Genomic DNA, 22,692 nt, shown 5'->3' on the forward strand with positions numbered 1-22,692 from the left:
GAGGGTGAGCGCGCTGCACACACACACGCGTGTTTGCACATGCTCTCTCTCGATGAGCACATTGCCATATACGCATGCAGGCCTGTGCAGGCTTTTGCGCGTGAGCGCGTGCACGCACGTACCTCCGCGAACGTGCACACAGTTGGCTGCACGGTGCAAAGGAGGCAGACGTCAGGACTTTCCCCGGTGCGGCGTGTCTGCACCGGGAGCCGCACACGGGGACCAACTCAGGTGCCCCAGACACCGACCCTCTGCCTGCCCCGCCCCGTCCGAGGCTGGCTGGGCAGGTCTGGGTGTCCCTTTTGCCCGGTGGGAACACGTCTGACCCTCAAAGCAAAAAACTGACCCATGCGTGCGATGTAATACAATTTTAAGGACGAGGCACCGCAGGGCGACGCAGCCACCTGTACCGCCAGCCTCGGAGCTCTCGGAGCCAGAGGCCCCGCCCCGCTAGGCCCCGCCCACCCAGGCCCCGCCCCGCGGGTTCCCCCGCGGCCACGCCCCCGACGTGAGGGCAGGCTGCGCGCCGGCGCGGGGGGCGTGGTCTCGGCCGCGTCGCCGCGCGCCGTGCGGAATCTGCGGCGGCCGTTGGCCGTTGGCGCGGCTTGGGCGGTTGTCTTGGAGAAGCAAGATGGCGGCGACGGCGGCCGCGGTGGTGCCGGAGGAGGACACGGAGCTGCGAGACCTGCTGGTGCAGACGCTGGAGAACAGCGGGGTCCTGAACCGCATCAAGGTGGGCTGGGCCGCGCTGCGGGGACGCCGGCCGCGTCGGGGGGCCGCAGGGCCAGGGCCGACAGCGGGCGTCACAAAGAGGCGCGGAGCCGCGTCCGGGCCGCGGACGGGGTGGGGGAGGCTCCCTGCGGGGTCGGGGCTGGGGGCGGGGTGTCGGGGGCGGGGCGGGCCGCGCGGGGCCAGGCCTGGGGGGCGGCTCCCTGCGGGGCCGGGGGCTGGGGGCGGGGCCTGGTCGGGGTGGGGGGGCGCGGGGACAGCCTCGGGGGCGGCTCCCTGCGGGGCTGGGGGCGGGGCTGGGGGCGGGGCCGGGTCGGGGGGAGCGGGGACTGCCTCGGGGGGCGGCTCCCTGCGGGGCCGGGGGCGGGGCCGAGTGGAGGGGGCGGGGCCAGGGGGCTGGGGGCGGGGCCAGGCCGGGGTCGGGTTGGGGCGCGGGGACTGCCTCGGGGGGCGGCTCCCTGCGGGGCTGGGGGCGGGGCCAGGCCGGGGTCGGGTTGGGGCGCGGAGACTGCCTCGGGGGGCGGCTCCCTGCGGGGCCGGGGGCTGGGGGCGGGGCCGGGGGCTGGGGGCGGAGCCAGGCCAGGGGGGTGGCTCCCTGAGGGGCCGGGGGTTGGGGCGGGGCCGGATCGGGGGCGGGGCCAGGGGCGGGGCCAGGCGGGGGGCGGCTCCCTGCTGGGCGGGGGGCTGGGGTTGGAGGGGGGCGGGGAAGCCGCGCGGGGACTGGACCGAGGGGCGGCTCCCTGAGGGGTGGGGGGGGCTCACCCAGCCCAGGGGTGCTCTCCCCGCGCGGGGATACGGGGAGCTGCGGCGGCGGCGGCGGGCGCGGGGGGGCAGCGCCGGGGGACGAGCGGCGGGCTCTGTGCAGGAGAGCATCTCAGGGCGCCCTCGGACCCCCTGCACCTGCCCGCTAGGCTTTGGGATCGCGTTAGTTTTCGCCTTTGGGCTGCTAGACAATGGGGCTGGTGCCCGTGGACTAATGTCGTATATGCCCTTTTTGCCATGAAAATTGCCTTGAAACAATTTTTGTTTCTTTCCTTCCCTTCTATTTTTAAAGGCTGAACTACGAGCAGCTGTGTTTTTAGCACTAGAAGAACAAGAAAAAGTAGAGGTATGAAATCTACAGATTTTAATATTGCCACATTCACCTGTGTTTAATTTCTGATTACTTAGTCACCATCCTGGAATAGTAGTACTTGTATTCGTGTGTAGCCGGGGATGGTTTTGAACTAGTAAGGAGTAATTTCTTTAACTATTGGAACACAGGCAAGATTATTCTCCTTTTGTCTGTGTTTTAGAATTCTGGGGTAACATAAAAAGAAAGTTCAGGTGCTATAGTCACTCTGAGGCCCGTACTGAATCTTGGGTGGTATAGGTGCATTTCCATAGGGGAAATCTGAGAAACAAGGTCATAGGAGCTCCGTGAGGCACGGGTTTCATTGTCCCTGAGTCTGCAGCACTGTTACTACGTCAGTGTGCACTGTGGATGCCCAGCAGGTGCACGGAATATAGGATGCAACTGTTGTCCACTCTCTGACCACCCATTTACTTTAAGCTCGTGTGGTCTCACTGTCCAAAGTCCACTCACTTCTTCGTATAAGTGTATTTAGTTTTTTTCCTCTATCATGTCTTCCACTACTGTGAATAAATATCCTGGAACTTGTCATCAGGAATCTGTCTGTAATCCTTCTAAAGGAAGGTCTTCACCTTCCTATGACAAATATGTCTCATCTCCTCTTCACTTCTTTAATGTCACGAAGTGCTTCAGTTCTCTTCTGTTTTTGTCCAGGTGTCTGTCTTCTCTTGGTTGCCTTCTGTTCTCGACTTCTCTGGACCCTGCAGTTCATGTCTAAGAAACTGCACCTGCTTCATCTTCAGCCACACTTGCTCTGGGAAAAACTGCAAATTTCATTTAATTGAGCAAACTAACCTCCCCTCCTTGCTTTGGTGTGTATGCATTAAGTAGTCCCCCAGCACTGGATCACTACTATGATTCAGTGGTGGGTACCAGCCTCAGCGAAGGTCTGTGCAGGCTGAGTCCTCTTCACTCAGCACCTCCCACTTAGCTTCACTGTTCCTTGCACTCTCAACAGCTGGCCTCGTTTCTTCCTTCACAAGGAAATAGCATCAGGTCCTAACTCTGTATTGCATCCCGCCCCCCCCCCCCCGCTTGCAATCCATCAATCAATTCAGAAAAAGCTACCCTGTATGTATTTATTCATACCATTTTCCTACATGTTTTAGTGGAGCAGTCTCTGTTTAGTCTAAGAATAGTCACTTTCTCTGAGTTTTGCCTTCCAGGTACCCAGCTCCTCAGCCATTTGCTGTGTCTTTGGCCTCTCCCTTTCTGTGGGTTCTTTCCTTGAGCATAGAAGCATATTTATATCTCAGGGAGATAGCTGTTTTCTTTAATCCATGTTTTGCTTTTAATATTCCTCAATTTTTTTCCCTCACAGCCGAATTTGGAAAGAATACGTGTGTCTTTCTTATGTTCCAGACACCCTTTAGCCGTTAACATCTTAAATCCACTTAAATCCATTACGTCTAAGGAATTATCTTTCTGGGATCAAGAAGAATCTTTTTATTGAGTATGTTTTACTTCTTATCTGTGTTCTTAATTTAGTTGTTCTTTGTTGCATCTGAAATTCTTAATTCCTCCTTTCCTTCCTGAAAATCTCCCTTGATATTTGGGACTTTTTTTCTGTTCTCTTTTCTTTTTTCATTTTGAGCATTCCTTGGTTTCTATTTATCTACACCTGATTCCAGTCCTTGGAACTATTATCCAGTAGCTTTCATTCGGTGTTCTCTCCCTGGGTGACCTTAATTCTACCAGTGACTTCAGCTCTGTATTGTTGAGCCGTGCCATGAGCATCAGACCTGGATGTGACACTACCTGCTAGAGTGGTCTGGCTTATGGGGACCACTCTTTGTCCAAGCAGGAGATCTGAGAGTCGCCTGGACCTTGCTCCTCTGTGTGTCCACTCTGTCTCCTGGTTCTGTCTGTCAGCTCTGTACCTGAGATGTCTAAGGAGATTCTCTCCTGCCCTCCTAGCTTGTGCTTCGCTATTGCTTTTGCAGATTACTTTACCCCTTCCTTCTCTCCAGTCCCCTTTGGTTGTCCCCTCAGCATCTTCCTGAAGTCGTTTCTCTGCAGTGCTCCTGGTTTAGCTGTTTATAATACATATCTGATCTTGTCCCTCCATTTTCCTTAAGTATTTCAGTTGAATCAATGTCTTAAAATTCCCTAGACCAGCCTACTAAGGACCTTTGTGATCATCCCTTCCTTGTCTTTTTTTGAGTCTTTGAAAAACAGCTTTATTGAAGTGCAGTTGACCTATAGTAAATTCTGTGTACTTAGATGTGCGGTGTGTTACATTTTAACATTTATGCAACCATGGAAACAGTCAAGATAGTGTACCTGTACTTGACCCTCCAAGACTTCCTCCCTACCACACACCCCAAGGCTACCCATCCCATGCATTTTAAGAGCCATACATGTGGGGATCCTATAGCACAGACTCTCTTTTCTGTTTTTGATCTGGCTGAATTGATTCAGCATAATGCATTTAAAATTCGTTCATATTGTCATTTGTAGGAATAGTTCATTCTGTCTTAGTCCTGTGTGGTGTCCATTGTACGGATATGTGACAGTTTGTTAAGTCGTTCATTTGCTGATGGGCATTTGGCTGGTTTCTAGTTGTCAAGTGTTATGAATAGGGCCTCTGTGAGCATTCATGTCCACGTCTTTGCTTGGATCTGTGCTTTGCTTTTGAGAAAATACCCACAGATGGGTCACAGGGTTGGGGTACTTCTAACTTTTTAGAACATTATTAGACTACTTTCCAAAGTGATTACACCATTCATAATCCCATCCACAGAGCATGAGACTGCTGTTACACCTATAATTCATTCAGTCTGCTTAAAGAAGCTCGAGTGAGCTAGAAATATTTTTCCTGTATTTATTCAAATGTCTAATGACAAAAATAAGTTGGCCTAAGCACTACACAAAATCATGTTACATACTGCGGATGAGCTGCAAATAGCACGTGTGTAATTTGAGTCCTGCTCACAGTAAGCATGCTATAAATGGTAGATACCTACAATGACAAAATGTCAACATGGATTTAGAATAATAAATATAAGTAAATGCAGTTGGTTTTGTAATTAAAGTAATAAGATTTCACAGGAGTATTGAAGATCTAGCTTCTAAAGTGGTTTAATAAGCAATTTATGAAATATTTAAAAGTTAAAGATAAGTGCAAGTTTTCACATACGGTTTCATTTTTATAAGCTTTGGGAGAGTAAATAGCATGAAACAATTCATGTAGTAATCAATAGTTATGGAATGGGTTTAACCATAATTGTATGACTGACTGTATTCTATTTATATCTTTGCCAAAAAATTAAACCACATTGTGTAGTTGTTTTTAGGATAAACACCTGACAAAATATTTCATTTTTTAACAGAACAAAACTCCTCTAGTCAATGAGAGCCTGAGAAAGTTTTTAAACACAAAAGATGGTAAGATGTGTAATTTGTTCCTGTTTGTCTCTGAATTTTCTTTTTCCCTTTTTTTAAAAGATTTTTATCTATTTATTCATGAGAGACAGAGAGAGACAGAGACATAGGCAGAGGGAGAAGCAGGTTCTATTGCAGGGAGCCAGATGCGAGACTCTATCAAGGCATCCCAGGATCATGCCCTGAGCTGAAGGCAGATGCTCAACCTCTGAGCCACCCAGTCATCCCTGTCTCTGAATTTTCAATTGTTGATTCCATTTAAGAGAGTTTATTTTTTTAAAAAAAGATTTTACTTATTTGAGAGAGAGCTTGAGGGCATGTGCTTCCACCCAGGAGTTGAGGAGGGAAGGAGCCTCACAGGGAGAAGTAGACTCCCCTTTGAGCAGGGAGCCCGACACGGGGCTCACGGAACTCTATCCCAGGACCCTGAGATCATGACCTGAGATGAAGGCAGACGCTTCACCAACTGAGCCACCCAAGTGCCCCAAGGAGTTTTAGATATTTTTTGAAATCTGTGATTCTTATAGGTTCTCATTTTAAAATTGTTTTATTGTACAACTGTTAAGTTTTGAATATTATTGGTCATGGAAAATTTTTGGTTAAAACTTTTTACTATAAGAAGCAGAATAGTCTAATATGCTTACAAAATGTCATGTTGTCTTACTAATAGTTAGCTTCGAACTGATGATTTTAATGAAAACACGAGACTGAGATTTTCATTACTTGTATTCATCAAAGATAAATTTGTAATTTAAAAAATTTAGAAACCCTTCTTCTTCAATTAGTTAGTTACTCTTACTTCCTGGTGTTAGTGCAGGGGCCTCAGGGCTCTGACAGGTGTGCTCACTGCCTCTCATCTTGCAGGCCGGCTGGCGGCTAGTCTTGTTGCAGAGTTTCTCCAGTTTTTCAATCTTGACTTCACCTTGGCCGTTTTTCAGCCTGAAACCAGCACCGTAAGAGTAATGATTTTTACATCTATCCTTTGAAACCATCCTTGGTACAAATGAGTTCATTATAACCTGAACCTTAACAAAATTTGACACTTTTTAGTGTTTTAACATGTAGTTTTTTGTAGTTGATTATCTGTTTTTCTTAAAAAGCCATCTGAGCTGGAGATAGATGGTACCCATGCTGCATCATAGAACTTTGAAAAGAGTGTTTTGTAGAATTGTTATTATGTCAGACTACACTCATTCATGGAGACTTTGGATGTAGAGATTTGGTAAAATAAATATATATATTTTTTATATTATGGGCATTTTATTCATTAGAAAAATGATCTGAGTTTAGAGATATCTTTAAGTTTCAAAAATATTTTTCTTTAACGTCTGAAAATAATGTGCATACTTTTGTGAGTTTTTGTCTTACTTGTCACGTATTACTTCTTCCTTAGTTTCAAGGTCTTGAAGGCCGAGAGAATTTAGCTCGAGATCTAGGTATTATTGAAGCAGAAGGTACTGTGGGTGGACCTTTATTATTAGAAGTGATCAGACGTTGTCAACAGAAAGAAAAAGGGTCAACCAATGGGGAGGTAAGTATAATTTGAACCTATGTTACCTTCTTCTGTTTTAATAATTGGCTACTCAGTATAGCCATGCAGATTTTTGCATACATAGTGAATCAAAGTTTAAATGAAAAGAAGCCGTTCCTTAAAAACAAAACAAAGCACACTCAGATTGCATAAATATGCATTTTGAGGAAAATTGGAGACAAAGTAACTGAGTCTGGTGGTACACTTGTTTTGCAGATGGGCACATAGCATCAGGGTCAAGGGCCAGGCTCTGTCGAAACAGCTGCAGCTCCTCCACTGATTAGCCTTTGGCTTTGGATGTGGGGTCCTCTCCCCGCTCCGCCTGTGTAAGATGGGGAGAGCGGGCTGCCTGGTGGGCATCCTGAGGCTTGATGCACAAGTTAGCACTTGTTAAATGCGGAGAACACTCAGCTCGTTAGTCATCATTTTGTTACTTTAAACATAGCAGAAAAAAAAAAACATAGCAGAGCTGAATGAGAGGCTGGTTAATAATTTTTTGAGGTTAAGGGCTTTTTAAAAATAGACAAAGCTGTTTAAGCTGTTGATTGTGCTTAGTTTCCAAACGTTGTCAAACTCCTGTTTTCTTGATTAGCTACTTCCTTTCTTACTCCTTTTTAGAAATCCAATAATGAGATTAACAGTCTGATTTCTATTTACAAATATTAGTTTTGCATGGAGATACTGTTTCACAGATGTTGACAATATGGTAGTTGTCTCAGTCACCGGTTTATAGGTTGTGCACTGCTGTACTGTGTGTGGAGAGTCCCAGTATGTTTTCTTTTAGAGTCTTTGATCGTCAGGAGAGCCTGACAGAGCACCTGTTGCATATAAGACATAACAAGTGGGTCTTTGAATGAAGAGATAAAATTTAAGATGGTTTCATGGATGAGAAGAATTAAGAGTTATTAGAGATAAAATATGCTGATGAAAGGAAATGGACATGTAAGTGATGGCTTATGATAATAGAGGGAGTGCACGGTAAATGGTTAGTGCCACACATTTTAGGAGTCTTCAGATTTAAAGAGGAGCAGTGATTTTTCAAGTGGAAATGTTGTTAAATTCAGTCTAGGAGAGGAGAGGACTGGGAAGGTGTTCTAAGAAGCCTGCAGGGAGCTAGGTGGTAGGGTGGGATGCTGGAGGGGGCAGTGACAGCGGAGCACTGGGGTTGGGGGGCGCTGGGGTGGGGAGCAGAACCAGAACTGGGTGGAGGGGGGCAAGTCAGCCTGTGCAGAGCACACGTCACTGCAACTGCACATTATAATTTCATTCATTTGTAGTTCCATCACAAGTTTTTGGTGTGTGCTTGTCCTATTATGGGCATTGTACTAGCTACTAACAACAACAACAACAACAACAACAAAAAACAACATAAATGTAAAGAACTCCAGACAGTCTTGCTTCCTACTCTCTCCTGGGCCAGCAGTCTGTAGGTGGTGGTGACCTGTGTTTTTCTTCCGTTTCTGCCCTTGGCTGCTCACGAGTTCAGTTTTCTGTGGTGCTGGTGGCCCTCATTCTCTGCCGTGCTCTCCCTGAGCATGTTAGCCTGAGCCTGCGCTCTCAGCTAGGCTGCATGGCGTCATGTCCCAGCTCTGCCTTGTGTGTGATTCCCTTAAGTCACTTAACCTCCACGTTTCTGAAGTTCTTCACCGCTGATTGGGGATGCTCGAAATAATAGCTAATGGCGGGTGGTGAGAACTGAGGGAGAGCAGGGTAGGGAGGCTCTGGCAGCAGTGCCTGCAGTGTAGGCATCTCCGAGGATTTGCCTTTATCATCGCTGTTTGTCATTTTGTTCTCATTACTGTTTGGTGACTCCCTGTGTCCAGCCCAGTGCTTTCCCCAGCATGAAACCATGATCTCCAGCTCTTCAGCAGACGTACCCCCCCTACTCCCCATGAACTAACACATTTGAATCTTGTGTGAAAAAACAGACTTCACTCTAACAAAGTGAAAGCTATACATATGAGACAGAAAATCTGCCTCCTCCCAAGTAACCACCCCGTTCCAGTTCTTGTTCCAGATTTCTCTGTTTATGTTGATCCTGTTTCTGTGACTCCTTGGTTTCCATCCAAGGAGCCGCCTCTCTGCTTGTGCCCTGGGCTCAGTGTCCTTTTGTCAGGAGGGTGTCTCTGCCCCACCCCGCTTGTACCGGGTGGTTCCAGCAGGTGGTTCCAATAGCAGGCTGTGGGAGAAAGCAAGCTGAGTTACTGGAGAGCTCTGTCTTTGCTGCTAGACAGGGTGTCTGCTTCACACTAAGACCCACTCAGAGCTTTCTTGTCTCATTGGGTTGATTTGGAAATGAAAACTCAGTGTGTTCTTCATGTGTCTTTCTACCTGGTGGATCTGAAGCCTCTCCAATCCATTTACCCTGTTTAGAGCAGGATAGGATTTCTGTAGCTTCAAGAGGTCATTGTTTTACTTTGAAATTTGAAACTATTATGAAATACCCAATCTTTGCTACTTTTCTCCTCTTGATACTGGGGTATGTCATTTTAACTGGTGGTGCGTTTATGTATGCCCATATAAGTCAGTGGTTAAATTCATATTTAAAATTGAGAACTCACAGGTGTTTTGGTTCTTCCATCGTTCACTAGTGTTTATAACTTTGAGAGGAAACCTGTCATTTATACTGAAATAAAAAATTGTAGGTTTTATTAATCTTTGACTTCTGTTGCTGGAGAAGAAGACTAGCTGTGGATTAAGCCCATTGAACTCAGTGATGCTTTTACCAAAAGTGCATTTAAAACAGGTTGCAGGCAGCCCCGGTGGCTTAGTGGTTTGGCGCTGCCTTCGGCGCAAGGCGTAATCCTGTGGGATCGAATCCCACGTTGAGCTCCCTGCATGGAGCCTGCTTCTCCCTCTGCCTGTGTCTCTGCCTCTCTTTTCTCTCTGTGTCTCTCATGAATAAATAAATAAATAAAATCTTAAAAAAAAAAAAACAACTGAGGTTGCTGTTCCCCACATCCTTTAGCGTGACTTTGAGTGGATTTTGTAGGGTGTTGGATGTTCCCCAGTGTGGACAATTCCAGCACTTGCTTGTTGGCTGTGCCGCCCCCTTGTCTTCCCATCTAGGGCACCCTTTAGTCAGTCACTCCCTTCCCGTCAGCAGCACCCTCTGGTGGTGCTGTCAGCAGTCTGCATCCAGCACCCTTGCTGACTTAATTTTACAGTTCAGCTCTTCATCTGTTCCTTTCCTCTTTAAAAATTGTAGTCACTATGTAATGGCAACCAGATAGTTTCCAGATTTCTCATCCTTGATGTTAATTAAGATCCTGCGTGATGTGGTATCAACTCATCTTTCTAGCCTTATGTCTTTTCTTGAAACGTGGAACATATGTTTCAGCCAGACTTGCTTATACTTGAAAGTGGCTTTTGCTTTCTTGTCCTCTCATCTGCTCTCCACCTGAAATGGTGCATCATCCCCATACCCCACTGTGGAATGTTGTCATTCCTGGTCTGTCTTCCCCTCTGCCTTCTGGGATGCTTCCTCTTGATTTTCCTGTCTCCCTGCTGGCAGGTGTTGTAACTGAGTGCCTGGCTTTGCCTGGGTGTCGTAGCTGCCTGCCGTTGCCTGGCCCTCTCCACACATCATGCCTTTGCTGAGGACAAGGGCTTGGTCTCACTTTTGTAGCCTTTGCAGGGTCCAGCCCAACTGAGACTCTTCTTCTTTTTCAAAGATTTATTTATTTGTTTTAGAGACAGTGCTTGCATGCGGGATGAAGGGGCAGAGGGAGAGGGAGAGAGAATCTGAAGCAGACTTCCACTGAACCTCATGCGGGGCTTGACTCTGAGCTCATGACCTGAGCTGAAATCAGGAGTTAGATGCTCCACCAGCGGAGCCACCCAGGTACCCTGAGGGGGAGGATTCTTAACAGATGATGTATTTCAAGGTCAGTAGGAACCTTTTGCAGACTTTTGTACAGAGGAAGTACTTGTTTGGAAGGTGAATTTTTGAAGGTTAGATGGTAAAATTGGGAGACGTTCAAAGACTAGAAGAAGTGAAACCCACTATAAGGCACATCTAGATAGGAATGGTGGCAGTAAATACAGAGACAAATGGGCAGATAAAGATTCTCCTTTAAAAGAAGAAGCAGCAAGATTTGGTAAATTAATCTTATGGCAGAAGAGTAGGGTCTCAGAGGGTGATATGGGAAGAAGAAAAACTTGCAAAGATGAGATGAGGTTTTCAGCCTGGGAGAAGATGGTGCTGTACCAGAAGTCATGGGGCTCAAGGGAGGAGCAGGAGGCATGAAGAGCAGTACATTTTCATATGTAAAAACTGTAGTCATTGGAAGGATTTTTATAGCAAAGTAACCAATATGTAATATGCACACAGTGCACATAGCTGCTTGTGATGTAGTGGATGAATTTTAAGAGGTCATTTCCATTGAAGAAACATTTAAAAATTTCTCTTTTGCATTTAGCATAGTGCTGAGAATCGACCAGCTGGTGCCCTGAAGGTGGTGATTTTGTGATGCTGCAGGGTGGGGTACAGTGCGGTGGGGTGGCCAGAGATGAGACGATAGCATGAATGTGCAGAGGAAGAAGGAGAGTGTGGGTCTTTGAAGAGGGTGGTGTGATTTATGAGCTGCTGTTTGATAGTCCCGTGACAAAAGGAAGGAGAGAAGTGAGTCAAGAGAGGGTGAAAAGACTAGATGCATGAGAATCACTGGCCGGTGCTGGTGCAGTCACTGGGACGGGGTGCAAAGGGATCGTGTGGGAAGGCCAGCCAGGGTATGTTGAACTGACGACTGAGTGGCTTGTGAAAGGTGACAGAGTGAAATGCTTAGGTAATTAGAATCTAAGTGTGTTTTGTTTTGTTATTGTTTTAGTAAAATTGGAGAAAATCTAATAAGATTATATTATTTAGAAAGAATTAAAGACCATTGTGTAGTGGTTTTAAATGCTAAAAATCTATTAGGCATAATGTATATTTACGTTTTACTTTATGTTCTAACCTTAAACTGTGAAATATTTTAGGGTGCACTAGATCTATCTGATGCACATTCTCCACCAAAGTCACCAGAAGGCAAAACAAGTGCACACAGTGCTCCCAGTAAGGTGAGTCGTCTGCAAGGACACGAGGACATCTACAGGGCTCTGGTTTTCTCTTGCTCTGACTTGTTCCAAGTTTTGTTTTGCAATGCAAGTGCTGTTTAGTTTCTTGAAATTGCTTTTTTCTGCTTGATGAAGTGTATATTGAAAATTATTTCACACTGTTCATAGTGTTAGGAATTTTGTGTCATAGAAAGGAATGCTCTGTTAAATCACAGGACTCTAGGATATTTGGACTCATTTGATACTTTGAAAATTTTCTTCCTTAGTTGACAAGATTTACTTTTCATTTATGAACTCCTAGCTTGAGGATCCTAGGTTCCAGACTATTGTTCCAGAATATTGTTGTGTTGAATGTTGTAGATAGATGACCAGTTCAGGAATGCAAATTACAATGATTTTTCTATATTAATGCGCTATTTTGAGGATTTATAAGAAAATATGTGTGCTCTGGTTGGTTTTGTGTGTGTGTGTGTTGTGTGTGTGGTTTATGGGTTGTTAAAGTTAAGGCCTTCTGATTTCAGGGATTTGGCATACTGGAGAAAATACTGAGTGGAATGCTGAAATTTCAAGTCCATGATCACAAGAATGAGTAGAACGTGATTGTTAGGGAGCATGTTGTCTCGTGACTGGTTGCAGCACACGGTACATTGGTAGAAGCAGCCAGTCCCACCCAAGGATGGGTTTGGGTCGGGTTGTGTTGTGACTGTTGCTCTGATTGCCATCTTGCGGGATTAGGGTGAGGCCCCCCTGAGTATGTGGTCAGAGCAACGCTTACCAGTGGTTCCTAGTGCTGTGTTGATTTGGCGGTACAGCTGTGCCTCTTCCATTAGGTGACTCCTAGAGGGCAGGGGTTGTATGCCTAGATGTCTGTCTTGCAGGTGCCTGGGCTCAGATACCGAGTGGTTCCTGTTGTTTTGTCCCTTCGGTCTGTGACATTGCATTTGCTTTTTATCTTTTTTATTTCATCTTTTCAAATCATAGGATTTTCTGCTTTATTTCCAGCCCAGGAAAGAGACCATCATGCAGTTTGTACGTGTCCCCTCTCTCTGAGATCTAGTTAGCTTCTCTGTGGGGAAGGTTTTCCCTCCATGCTAATGGGAGGCTGTAACTGTGGTTACAGAGAACAAGGTCGTGAGTAAATTTGAAAAGTCCCTTTTAGTGAATTGTCAGATACAGGAGTCTTTGTGAAAAAGCTGTGCTTTCTGTGAAAATGTCTGGCTGTGAAGGGGCTAAAATTAATGCACATACCAGAACATCAGTACCTATAGCATTGAGCTGTTTGGAAATTCTCTTTTTAGCAAATTAGTATTTTGTAAAGCAAATTAGCACTATGAACCTTTGACATGTGGTGTGTGTTCAGGATAACATTAAAGTCTTGGACATATTTTCTCTATGCAGATTTTATTTTTAAGATCTAAGAATCATGAGAATCTTTTAAGTCAGGATATGTGGCCTTAAGTACAGAGAAGTGCTGTTAATTTTAAAAGGTGGATTTGGAGAGTGGCGATCCCCTCCAGGTGTCCCCTTAACTTGCTCTCACCACCTTCTGTGGGTTGCCCGTGGGGCGCTGGAAGCCCGTGGGGGTGGCAGAGGCCGGAGGGGGGGGCGGCAGAGGCCCTGTGAGGGCGGTCATGCCCTCAGTGACATGGAGGACTCATTTCAAGATGAGGCCTTCTGGTGGCAGTTCCGTGTAGTTCTGTGTATGTGGATTTGGGGATTAAGCACTTTCCCCACCTTTTTCTTGCCAGCTGTCTTTTATCTCTCAGTGGTCTTTGAATCATTTTAGGCTCTCAGCATACCTGGTCGGTCTGGGCGCCCATGGAGAGCACTAGGAGCTGTGGGACATTGTGGCCAAGCCTGGAGCCCAGCCCCATCCACAGGAACCCGCTTTGTGTGCTCCTGAGTGAGGCAAGGCTAGGTGAGGGCAGGGCGGCTCCTGGAGGAGACTGCTCTGGAGGCCGGGCCTGGCTTGGCGGTGGAGCGCAGAGCTGCTGTGAGGCAGGGCAAGGTCGCAGCGTGCACGTGGGACCCAGTAGGTGTGAGGTACTGTAGTTACACGGGTGGAGCCACTCGAAGAAGAGGATTAAGGAATGAGAAGAAAAAATATGGGTTTCAGAAAGGAGCATATCGATTAGGGCTTCCATTCCTGAGAGCTTTTCTCATAAGAAACTTTATTAGTTTGATGAATTAGTTTCTTTGTAAAGATTTCTACTTTGTGGTAAAATGTCATTTTATTCTCATGCTCAGATACCAAGGTATAAAGGACAAGGTAAGAAGAAGACAAGCGGGCAGAAGTCTGGTGCCAAGGTAACATGCATGAGGGCAGAGGGAAAAAGCAGCCTGTGCCACCACAGACCGCCAACTCTGTGGGCCTCCTAGCGGGCACTGAATCCCTATTGGCCGAGGGTTCAGTGTTCTATGCCAGTGTCACTGTCTTCTGTCTGAAATCAGAATACAACCAAGTCATGGGGCGTAGAACAAAAAGTAATTTGATTTTTTGATTTTTATCCAGGTGAAAATCATACTGTTGGATTTTAAAAATGTGCTGTCAGCAGGTTTTACTTGGAGAATTCTTTGTTTCGTTGGCAATAAAAAGGTTGAAAATACGTATTTCCATTTTGAATGGATGGTCGTGTACATATTCTTAACATTATGATTTTTATCTGAGGTAAATAGAGCATCAAACTGCTTTTTGGATAAGTCCCAATTGATAAATTAGGGGCTAAACTTAGTTTCTTTCTAGACATTTTTGTGTTCAGCACTCAGCAACTTATCAGACCATTGCACAGTGATTAGCCTTCCCTGAAGCCCTGGCTCATGGTAGATCCACCGGGACACACAGGAGGGCTGGGCGAGCTGATACTGCAGTGATGGGTGCCGTGGCTGCTTTTTTTTCCTCCCCAAAACATGACGAAAATTGACTAAACCAGTAGATTAGCTGCTTTTAAAATTTAAATATTACAGGTCTTAGAAGCATTACTCATGAGTACACTTCTCACCTTATCTAGAATAATATACTTAAGATATTTAATATTTCTGTGAGATTCTTCAGCTCTCATTGAACCTTAATTTATGTGTAGATTATTGAAGACCTTCAAAATTAAAGGGTTTTTGAAATCACATTTGCTATTTTAGCTGTCTTTAGTTCTAGTGGTTTCACTGGTAAATTCCCATTACTATATTTATTCACGTTATTTTTATGTGTTAGTCCACGAGAAGACATTTTAGAGTGTTATTTAGTAGGTATGTTTGAGCACTTTAGAGAAAGTCGCTGTTTTAAGGGCTGTGGGCCAGCCAGGTTATTATGGTCCCCACTGAAGCAGCTGACAGGCTAATTGGAGAGGTGAGACTCACCTGAAAATATAAACCAGCATAGTTTTAAAGATACCTTTAATCAATTTCTTATACTTTTTAAGAAAGCTTAAAGCATATTTCATGGTATTAAATTTTTATTATCTTATTGGTTAAAACATTTTGAAGAAGTCTGTACGTACAGCCAAAGCACAATGAAAGATGAAATTTCACTTTGCGGTGAAATGTGTCCTGGACTTTACCCTTCACTCTGCAGTGGGTGGGCCTCATGTGCTCCCCTTACCTTGTCTGAGGAATACGGAGGCCCCAGCCCTGGAGCTGTAGGCTGTCCGTCGGGCCCTTATACTTCATTTTTGTATTCCCCACCCCAGATTCTTCGTCTCTTTGGAACTTTTTTCTCCTCTACTTCTGATTTTGTTTCTCTATTGCCTTAATCTAAATTATATTTGGCATTGCCTTTTTGCAGCTTGGTAGCGGATGAACCTGTAGGTCCTCATTCCTCTGCCTTTCTGCTTTGCCTCGTGCATGCTGTGGGTTTGCAGATCCTTAATATCCTAACATTCTTAACATCTTAATATTCAAACACCAAGCTGCATGTGGTCTTGAGGTAGCACAAGGCTCCGGGGGAGCCCTTCACATGGTAGCTAGAGGGCGTTTCCCAGTTGTGCAAATCTGTAAGTGGTGACTCTGCCTGCCATGGCCAAGTGTGCCCTATAGGGACCATGAGCAGAGCAGCAGGAGAGTCCAGGACACTGAGCAAGGAGTGTTGATGTGTCTTGTTACTTTTTTCACATACAGGGAAGCACGGTATTAATGGCTCATTCAGAGATCCTTGGCAGTTTTCAGAGAAGTTATATTCATGTTAGAAATGAACTTTAAAGGTCATTCGTGTGTGTGTGTGTATGTGTGCGTGTGTAGAGACACATAAATGATTTGTACTTGCTATTTTAAACCTGTCAATGTGCGTGCAGAGCAAAATATAAAGTTTTTGAACAAATTTAAGTTGGGTGCAAATAAGTTACGCTTCTGGCTTTTGTTACTATTGTGAGACAGTAAAGGATGGATGGGAGAATTGGAATACTGGTGGAGAAGTTTGGTGGGGGGGGTTTTCTTTAAACATTCAAGTATCTGTTAATACTTACTTCCAAAGTACCCTCCTTAATAGTCTACTTCATTGTAGACTCTCATGTTACCAAACATGGTGCCAGTTGTCATAGAAAAGAAAATGCATATCAAAAATGACAACAGACTTTTGGTAGGTTCTGCTAACTTAGGTTTGTTATTTAAGATGTTAGACAGTTTTTGTTTAATTTTTAGACTCAGATACTTTTTATCATTATGTTAAATAATAGGAAAGAGCATCTGTTTTTGTAACCAGTTCTCAGGTGTTATAATACTAGTGTGTATTGAGGTATTTTTTGCTTCAAGTTCCCATAAAAGGATATTTTTAAATTATTCCCTATTTTTAAAATTCTGGGATAAGCCTGGCTTCTGCTGGTTGAAGGCAGTGATGAAGACCACAAAGCATGTGTGTTTGGGAGTGGGTGGATAGGCATGTTTGTGGGTCTTCAGTCTTCTCAGGGCGTTTTAGATAAACCAAGCACTGTCATTCCCTTACACACACACACACACACACACACACACACCCAGCCAGAGTGGGTGGATACATGGGCCAACAGCATTTCTGCCACTCGGCCCATAGCACTGGCCAGCTGTCTGTGTCTAGCTGCTTCAGATCCCAGGCTGGATGTGGGCACTGTCCCCTGGCCCCAGAGCTGCTGGCTGGACCGGGTGGTGGAGCTGTTCAGAGGGTCATTTTCAAATCTGGCTTCAAAGCCAGAGATACAGTGCCTCTACAGGAATCATAGATCATCTGGAGAGCGTGAGGCACAGAGGTTTTCTAGAAAAACAGAGATTTTAGAGAAGTTGCAATATTCTGTGACTCTAGAATCCTACAGTATTTACTTTCGAGGTCAATAAATTTTAAATATATGTGTGTTACAGCTGTGGTAAAATTGTTCAAGTCATATCAAGGAAAAGGCTTTGGTGGGGTGGGAGAGGGGAGCTGGGGGCTTGTGTGGGTGAGGAAGGGAATGAATACTCATGCATTTTTAAAATATTTTGCAAAACTGAGGTATTTCTTTAGCTTTGATGTTTCTCTGTTACTAGTTTGGAAAAATTATTATTATTTTAGGTTCTTAAGATACTCTAGTGATAATTCACTTTTTTTGGCTCCTCGAAAATTTGTAATTATTTTCACTGTGAAACTTCTTTCTCTGTGAGGCTCATTTTCTGTTAATCTAGAAATGACTGAAATCCAAATTTTTAAGTGTGCTTGTAGAGCATTAAATATAGACTAAAGCTTTCTTACAACTTTACACTAATTCACCATGAAGAGTCTTGAGATTGGTCCAAGGGAATTAAATGACTGCTTTCATGCTGTTCAGTAGGTGTCTCCCTTTTATGAAAAGACAAAACAGGCTTTAGTTATTTATTATAAACATCTACATGTAGGGCTGCTGTGACAAGGTACACAAACTTGGTGACTTAAAACAACAGGCATGTAGTGTCTCACAGTTCTAGAGGCTGCAGGTTTGAAATCAGGGTATCTGCCCAACTGGTTCCTCCTGCAGGCCAGGAGGAGGATTTGTTGCCGGTGGTCCTTAGGTGTTCCTTGGCTTATAGACCCATCACCCGTCCCCACTGTCCTGTTCACACGTGTGCTCCCTGAATGTCCTCTCTTGTAGAGACCTGCCTCCTGCAATGTGACACGATTTATAAGCATGGGCATGCTCTGAAGTCCTGGGAATTAGGGCTTCATCTTCTGTTTGGGGAGATACCATTTAACTCATCACAACTGCTTGAGGCCTGTGAGGTTATCCAGGGAGTGAATTCCAAGGCATCGTCCAGGAATTTTTGTTGTTATACTTACTTATTTTAAACAGTGCTTGATTTTCACCATTTAGATTCCTCCTGAATCTTAGCTCCAGATTATCCACAGCTAGGTGGTAGGAACACAAGTAACTTAAGTTTATGTGTATAAGACAAGGACTTGTCTTAAGCCACGGTAAAGGTTTGTCTGTTTATTTTTTAGATTTTATTTATTTATTCATGAGAGAGACAGAGAGAGGCAGAGACACAGGCAGAGGGAGAAGCAGGCTCCATGCAGGGAGCCCAACACGGGACACGATCCCGGGTCCCCAGGATCATGCCCTGGGCCGAAGGTGGTGCTAAACCACTGCGCCACCCAGGGCTGCCTGGTAAAGGTTTTTAAAACCGATCCCAGGGTATATATCATGACTTTTAGTTGCCCAAGATTTGGATTTCTTGCATGGAAATTGCTCTTAGTTCTATAATACATTCGTATTAATCTGTAGACGTTTTGATAAATCTTTCTCTCAGTGTGAATTTTTTTCTAGCAGTAAAAGTGATTTGGGATGAAGTTTAGTGAATTCATTAGTAACCCAATTGAGTAATGGTCCTTTTGGTAAACAGGTAGCCATAGTTATAATGACACATTCCTATGGGGTTTAGAAATTCATTTTGAGAACAGTTCCAAAGCAGATTGAGTATTTTTAAATTTTACTCCCTAGATAAGTAGAACTATAATTTTAAAACATACTGTTATTTTTAAAAATACATATTATGCTGAACATCAGCATGTGCTTGTCAGTGAAGCTTGTCCTCCTCAAACTAGTCTTTGTTCCTGTAGCAGGAATGTTGCTGAAACTGGTCAAAACTAGTCACGGATAGGTGTTAGGTACTATGTGTAGATAGTTCGTTATGCGAATTTAAGTTACGTTGGTGATGTGAATTCATGTGGAAGGAAGACTATTGGAATAATCGCTGTTTTTTGTAAAGTTGCTTTACATTTACATTCCATTTTATTTCACACCACTGTGTCCTTCTGAATTTTCTCAGGAGTGTTTGATGGAGGAAGTGGGTCACTCAGTATCTATAATTGTAAATGGGTTTAAGTATCACAAGACTCAGGGTTTTTATTTCCAAATGCATATGTCTTTGAAAATCTATAAATTCATTTTTAATCATTTATCGATCATAACTTACAGCGGGCATGAATCTAAGGGATATATAAGTGGGTGATAATTCTCTGTATTTGATTATACCAGGAAAATTTCAAGAATGTTGTTAGGAAGTCATAAAATGTGTCTGCCCTGTGAAAATATCCTATGTTGTCTAAAGGATGATAACTTGGTATTTTTCCAGACACGTCTTTTATGGTAATTTATCTATATTAATAACTTCTGGAACATACAGCAGCGTACAAGGTCCTAGAAGTTGTATAGCACATGTCTCATCTGCTGTCAGCTAATCCTGGCCTCTAACTAGTGTGAAAGTGTAAACATGAATCTTCATACACAAACGCCCCATTCTGTCTCTACGCATAGTGAAAAGGCAGTCTTCCTCAGGGAGTGTCTTCTCCAGAGATTTCTCCCCAGCTGCACATGCTTTCTTTCTTATCTCCCGGGAGAAACCAGGTTTGGAAAAGACTACTCAGGTTGAATTCTTGGGGACACCCCTGCCTGCAAACATTCAGTTCCTTGGGATCATGTAGCTGGTAGTAGAGTGTGGATGGCCTGGCCCATGCACCTCTCAGGAGAGTCTTCTCTTGCACACCACAGGCATTGTAGACTGCACTGCCCTTTTCAGTGTGCAAGGCTGAATTTTGGGAAATTGTCAGTTTGAACCCACAGACACTGCAGTTTAATAACAACTCGGCCATAGTAGCATGACATAAGAGCTGTGCTCTGGAATCAGATTTCTGTATTGACCTGACCCTTTCACTTTCTGGGAACCTTGACAAGTGACTGAAATATATATATATATTTTTTGGCAGTCCGCGCACGTTTTATTTCATTTATCTTTGAAAATGGGGGAGGGGAGTCTGGAGAAGTGGGCCAAGGGTCAGTTGACCCCCCGGGGAACTGGTCCCTGTTCCTGGCCTTAGTCCTAGGGGCGCGGACTGTGTGTAGGATGTATAGGGCCCAGTCCACCCTTCAGGGCTGGCAGGCTCTGCCCGGATGTCAGATGCTGTTCTCAGCCAGTCCTCACTCATGGGGAGCCAGCAGTTTCAAGATGGGGAGAATGAGGAATGCAGGGGAGTCTGGTTGGTCATAAGCACCCGGACCTGACAGATGGCAGCCAGCATTTAAACTCCTCTTGCTATCCATCCACGTGCATTACAGACATTCTGCTCAGCTACAAGCACCCCGAGGTCTCCTTCAGCATGGAGCAGGCAGGCATGTAACAGGGAACAGAGAGTTTGTGTACAGCTCGGGAATGAAAAGGTTGACTTTAACCAACAGTATCTATAGCAGCGTTGTGCGAAATTGCCATTGTGTTTCTGTCCACCCAGAGTGTCATGGCTCCTTTCCTCACATTAGCTCATCAGTGTGCGGTTCTTTTGGGTTCAGAGCGGGTTTTGCCATGTTTGCTTGTATGACCAAGTCACCAAGGAAATAGGATACCCATGTTTGTCACCTTTAAAAAAAAAATGCACACCATGCCTCATCTTCCATATCTGCAGGGAAACCAGAACCCACCCCCCACACACCATAGGCTGCTTTGAGGGTGAGGAGGACATAACCTGTAGGAAGATGGGAAGGCTCTCCAGAAATGTCAGCTACCTCTGTCGTGACTAGCATGGTTGTTTGTGTTGTATTTGTTGTTGACATAAGCATTCCTAAAGGCAAAAAAAAAATCTGACCAAATGTGGACTAGAATGATGAAGTACAGATTAAGGCTAGCTGAAAACGAGAAAGCAGTGTGCTCTTTTGCCAACTTCACCAGATCTGCGAGACAGGCATAAAAATGCTTGAGGATCTTGTATGATTCAAGATGCCCAGAAACATGCATGGTACACATGTCCCTGGGCATGAGAGGAAGTTATCTGAGAGTCTGAATGTAGACCAGTGCTTTCTGTAGCAAGTCTACCTTTGGAACAACAATGGTAAAGGTGGCATCTTTCACCTTCGCGCATGTTGTATTTGGCACTGGATGGAAAACTGCCATTTTTACTGATGGACCACTTTGTTTTTTAATATTTTGTTCTTTAGGTGAACTAATCTTACATCTTTACTAGTAATGCCTTCTTCTTTCTGCAGGTTGGAAATTTACTAATTTAAGATAATTTTCAAAGCAGTGATGTACATGTAAGAGGAAATGCAGAAGTTGTTTATAAATGGGAAAGTTTATTTATAAATGGGATAGGTAAAATTATTTCCATTTAGAAAGGGAGACAAAGAATGGTGTAAACATATGACAGTTGACATTTTCGCCCTTAGAAGTTAGCCATGCTGTGAACTGGGGATGAACTGTTAGGTCCTGGGGCTTCCCCACCCCCTGTGCAGTAGTGAGACCCCACACATGCCCTTGCACACCGAGACACAGATTCGCGTATGTTCACATGACATTTTACTATTTAAGATAGCTTATTAATGTTTTATTTCACGAAAAACACCTCTTCTCTTTCCCATTCTCTCGTTCTAGAAGGCCAGCAATGATGCTAGTCAGAGTGATACAAGCATCTCATCAGCAGAACCAAAGAGCAAAAGCAGCCTCCACTTGCTGGCCCATGAAACAAAAATTGGATCTTTCTTAAGTAACAAAAATCTAGACGTCAAAGACAAAGCTGGTCTTTGTCCAGATGATGATATGGAAGGGGATTCTTTCTTTGATGATCCCATTCCTAAACCAGAGAAAACTTATGGTTGGTGAGTAAACTCTTGTTTTTGGATTTTAAAAAAATGAGCTCCTAAATCTTCTGTAATTACTGAATATGTAAGTCTGATTTTCTCTCCTTAAAGCCTTTATGTTGTAAAACAATTCCAGGTGGCAAAAAACCTGGGTATTAACGATTTCTGTAAGTATATACTGAGTGCCTGTCATATGCCAGGTACTGTTTCAGGTACAAGATGTAGCAGTTAAAACACTTTCTCCTGCCTCCGGAAGCTTATGCTCTTGTGGACAGAGGCTAAAGAAGTGATCCCAACATGCTGTGTGGGTGGACGCAGCCAGAGTGATAGGGACCAAGCTAAGGGTAGGGGGGTGAGTGTGTGGAAGTATGTGCTGTTCAGTTAGAGCCTCAGGACAGGGACCACCTCGCTTCAAGGGGGTGAGTCAGCCAGGTGGATACCTGAGCTCTCAGAACTCTGGGGAGAGGTGGTGACAGGTGTCAGAGATCGGCTAGGGGCAGTTGTGGACACAGACTCTGGAGGGGGATGCAGTGCTTACCCTAGCAGGAGTGTGGCTTTACCCTGAGGGAGCCTGGGAGCCCCGGGATCTGAGAGCAGCAGAGTCACTGGCTCACCTGCCTGCTGAGTCTCCAGCTGGGAAGCTGTCAGAATTATCCAGGTGGAAGGTAGTGGCATAGGTGGTAAGAAATAGGTGGTTTGGGAATATCTTTTGAGGTTAGCTCTGAAAGGATATGCTGATGAGTGTTAGAGAATGAAGTGACATCAAGAGAAGTTCAGGGCTTTGGGCTGAATAATTAGACAGTTGAAAACACCACGGACAGGTAAAGAGTGGA

General features: G+C 44.8%; 1 protein-coding gene across 4 annotated transcripts in view; it reads left to right on the forward strand.

The window, feature by feature from the left end:
* Window positions 1-557: 557 nt before the first annotated feature.
* CEP43 (centrosomal protein 43) overlaps window positions 558-22,692 on the forward strand; it is a 28,941-nt gene continuing 6,806 nt past the window's right edge. The window contains exons 1-8 of one of the 4 annotated variants that reach the window (XM_041745390.1): window positions 558-733; window positions 1,784-1,837; window positions 5,194-5,248; window positions 6,110-6,204; window positions 6,639-6,776; window positions 11,754-11,834; window positions 14,079-14,138; window positions 21,654-21,877. In XM_041745390.1, the coding sequence (XP_041601324.1) occupies window positions 632-733; window positions 1,784-1,837; window positions 5,194-5,248; window positions 6,110-6,204; window positions 6,639-6,776; window positions 11,754-11,834; window positions 14,079-14,138; window positions 21,654-21,877 (809 nt within the window). In that variant the 5' untranslated portion in view covers window positions 558-631. The remainder of the gene's footprint in view (window positions 734-1,783; window positions 1,838-5,193; window positions 5,249-6,109; window positions 6,205-6,638; window positions 6,777-11,753; window positions 11,835-14,078; window positions 14,139-21,653; window positions 21,878-22,692) is intronic. The other 3 variants (XM_041745391.1, XM_041745392.1, XM_041745393.1) reach the window with 3 other exon arrangements.

This window comes from Vulpes lagopus, chromosome 2 (genome assembly GCF_018345385.1).
Source record: "Vulpes lagopus strain Blue_001 chromosome 2, ASM1834538v1, whole genome shotgun sequence".
Taxonomy (NCBI): domain Eukaryota; kingdom Metazoa; phylum Chordata; class Mammalia; order Carnivora; family Canidae; genus Vulpes; species Vulpes lagopus.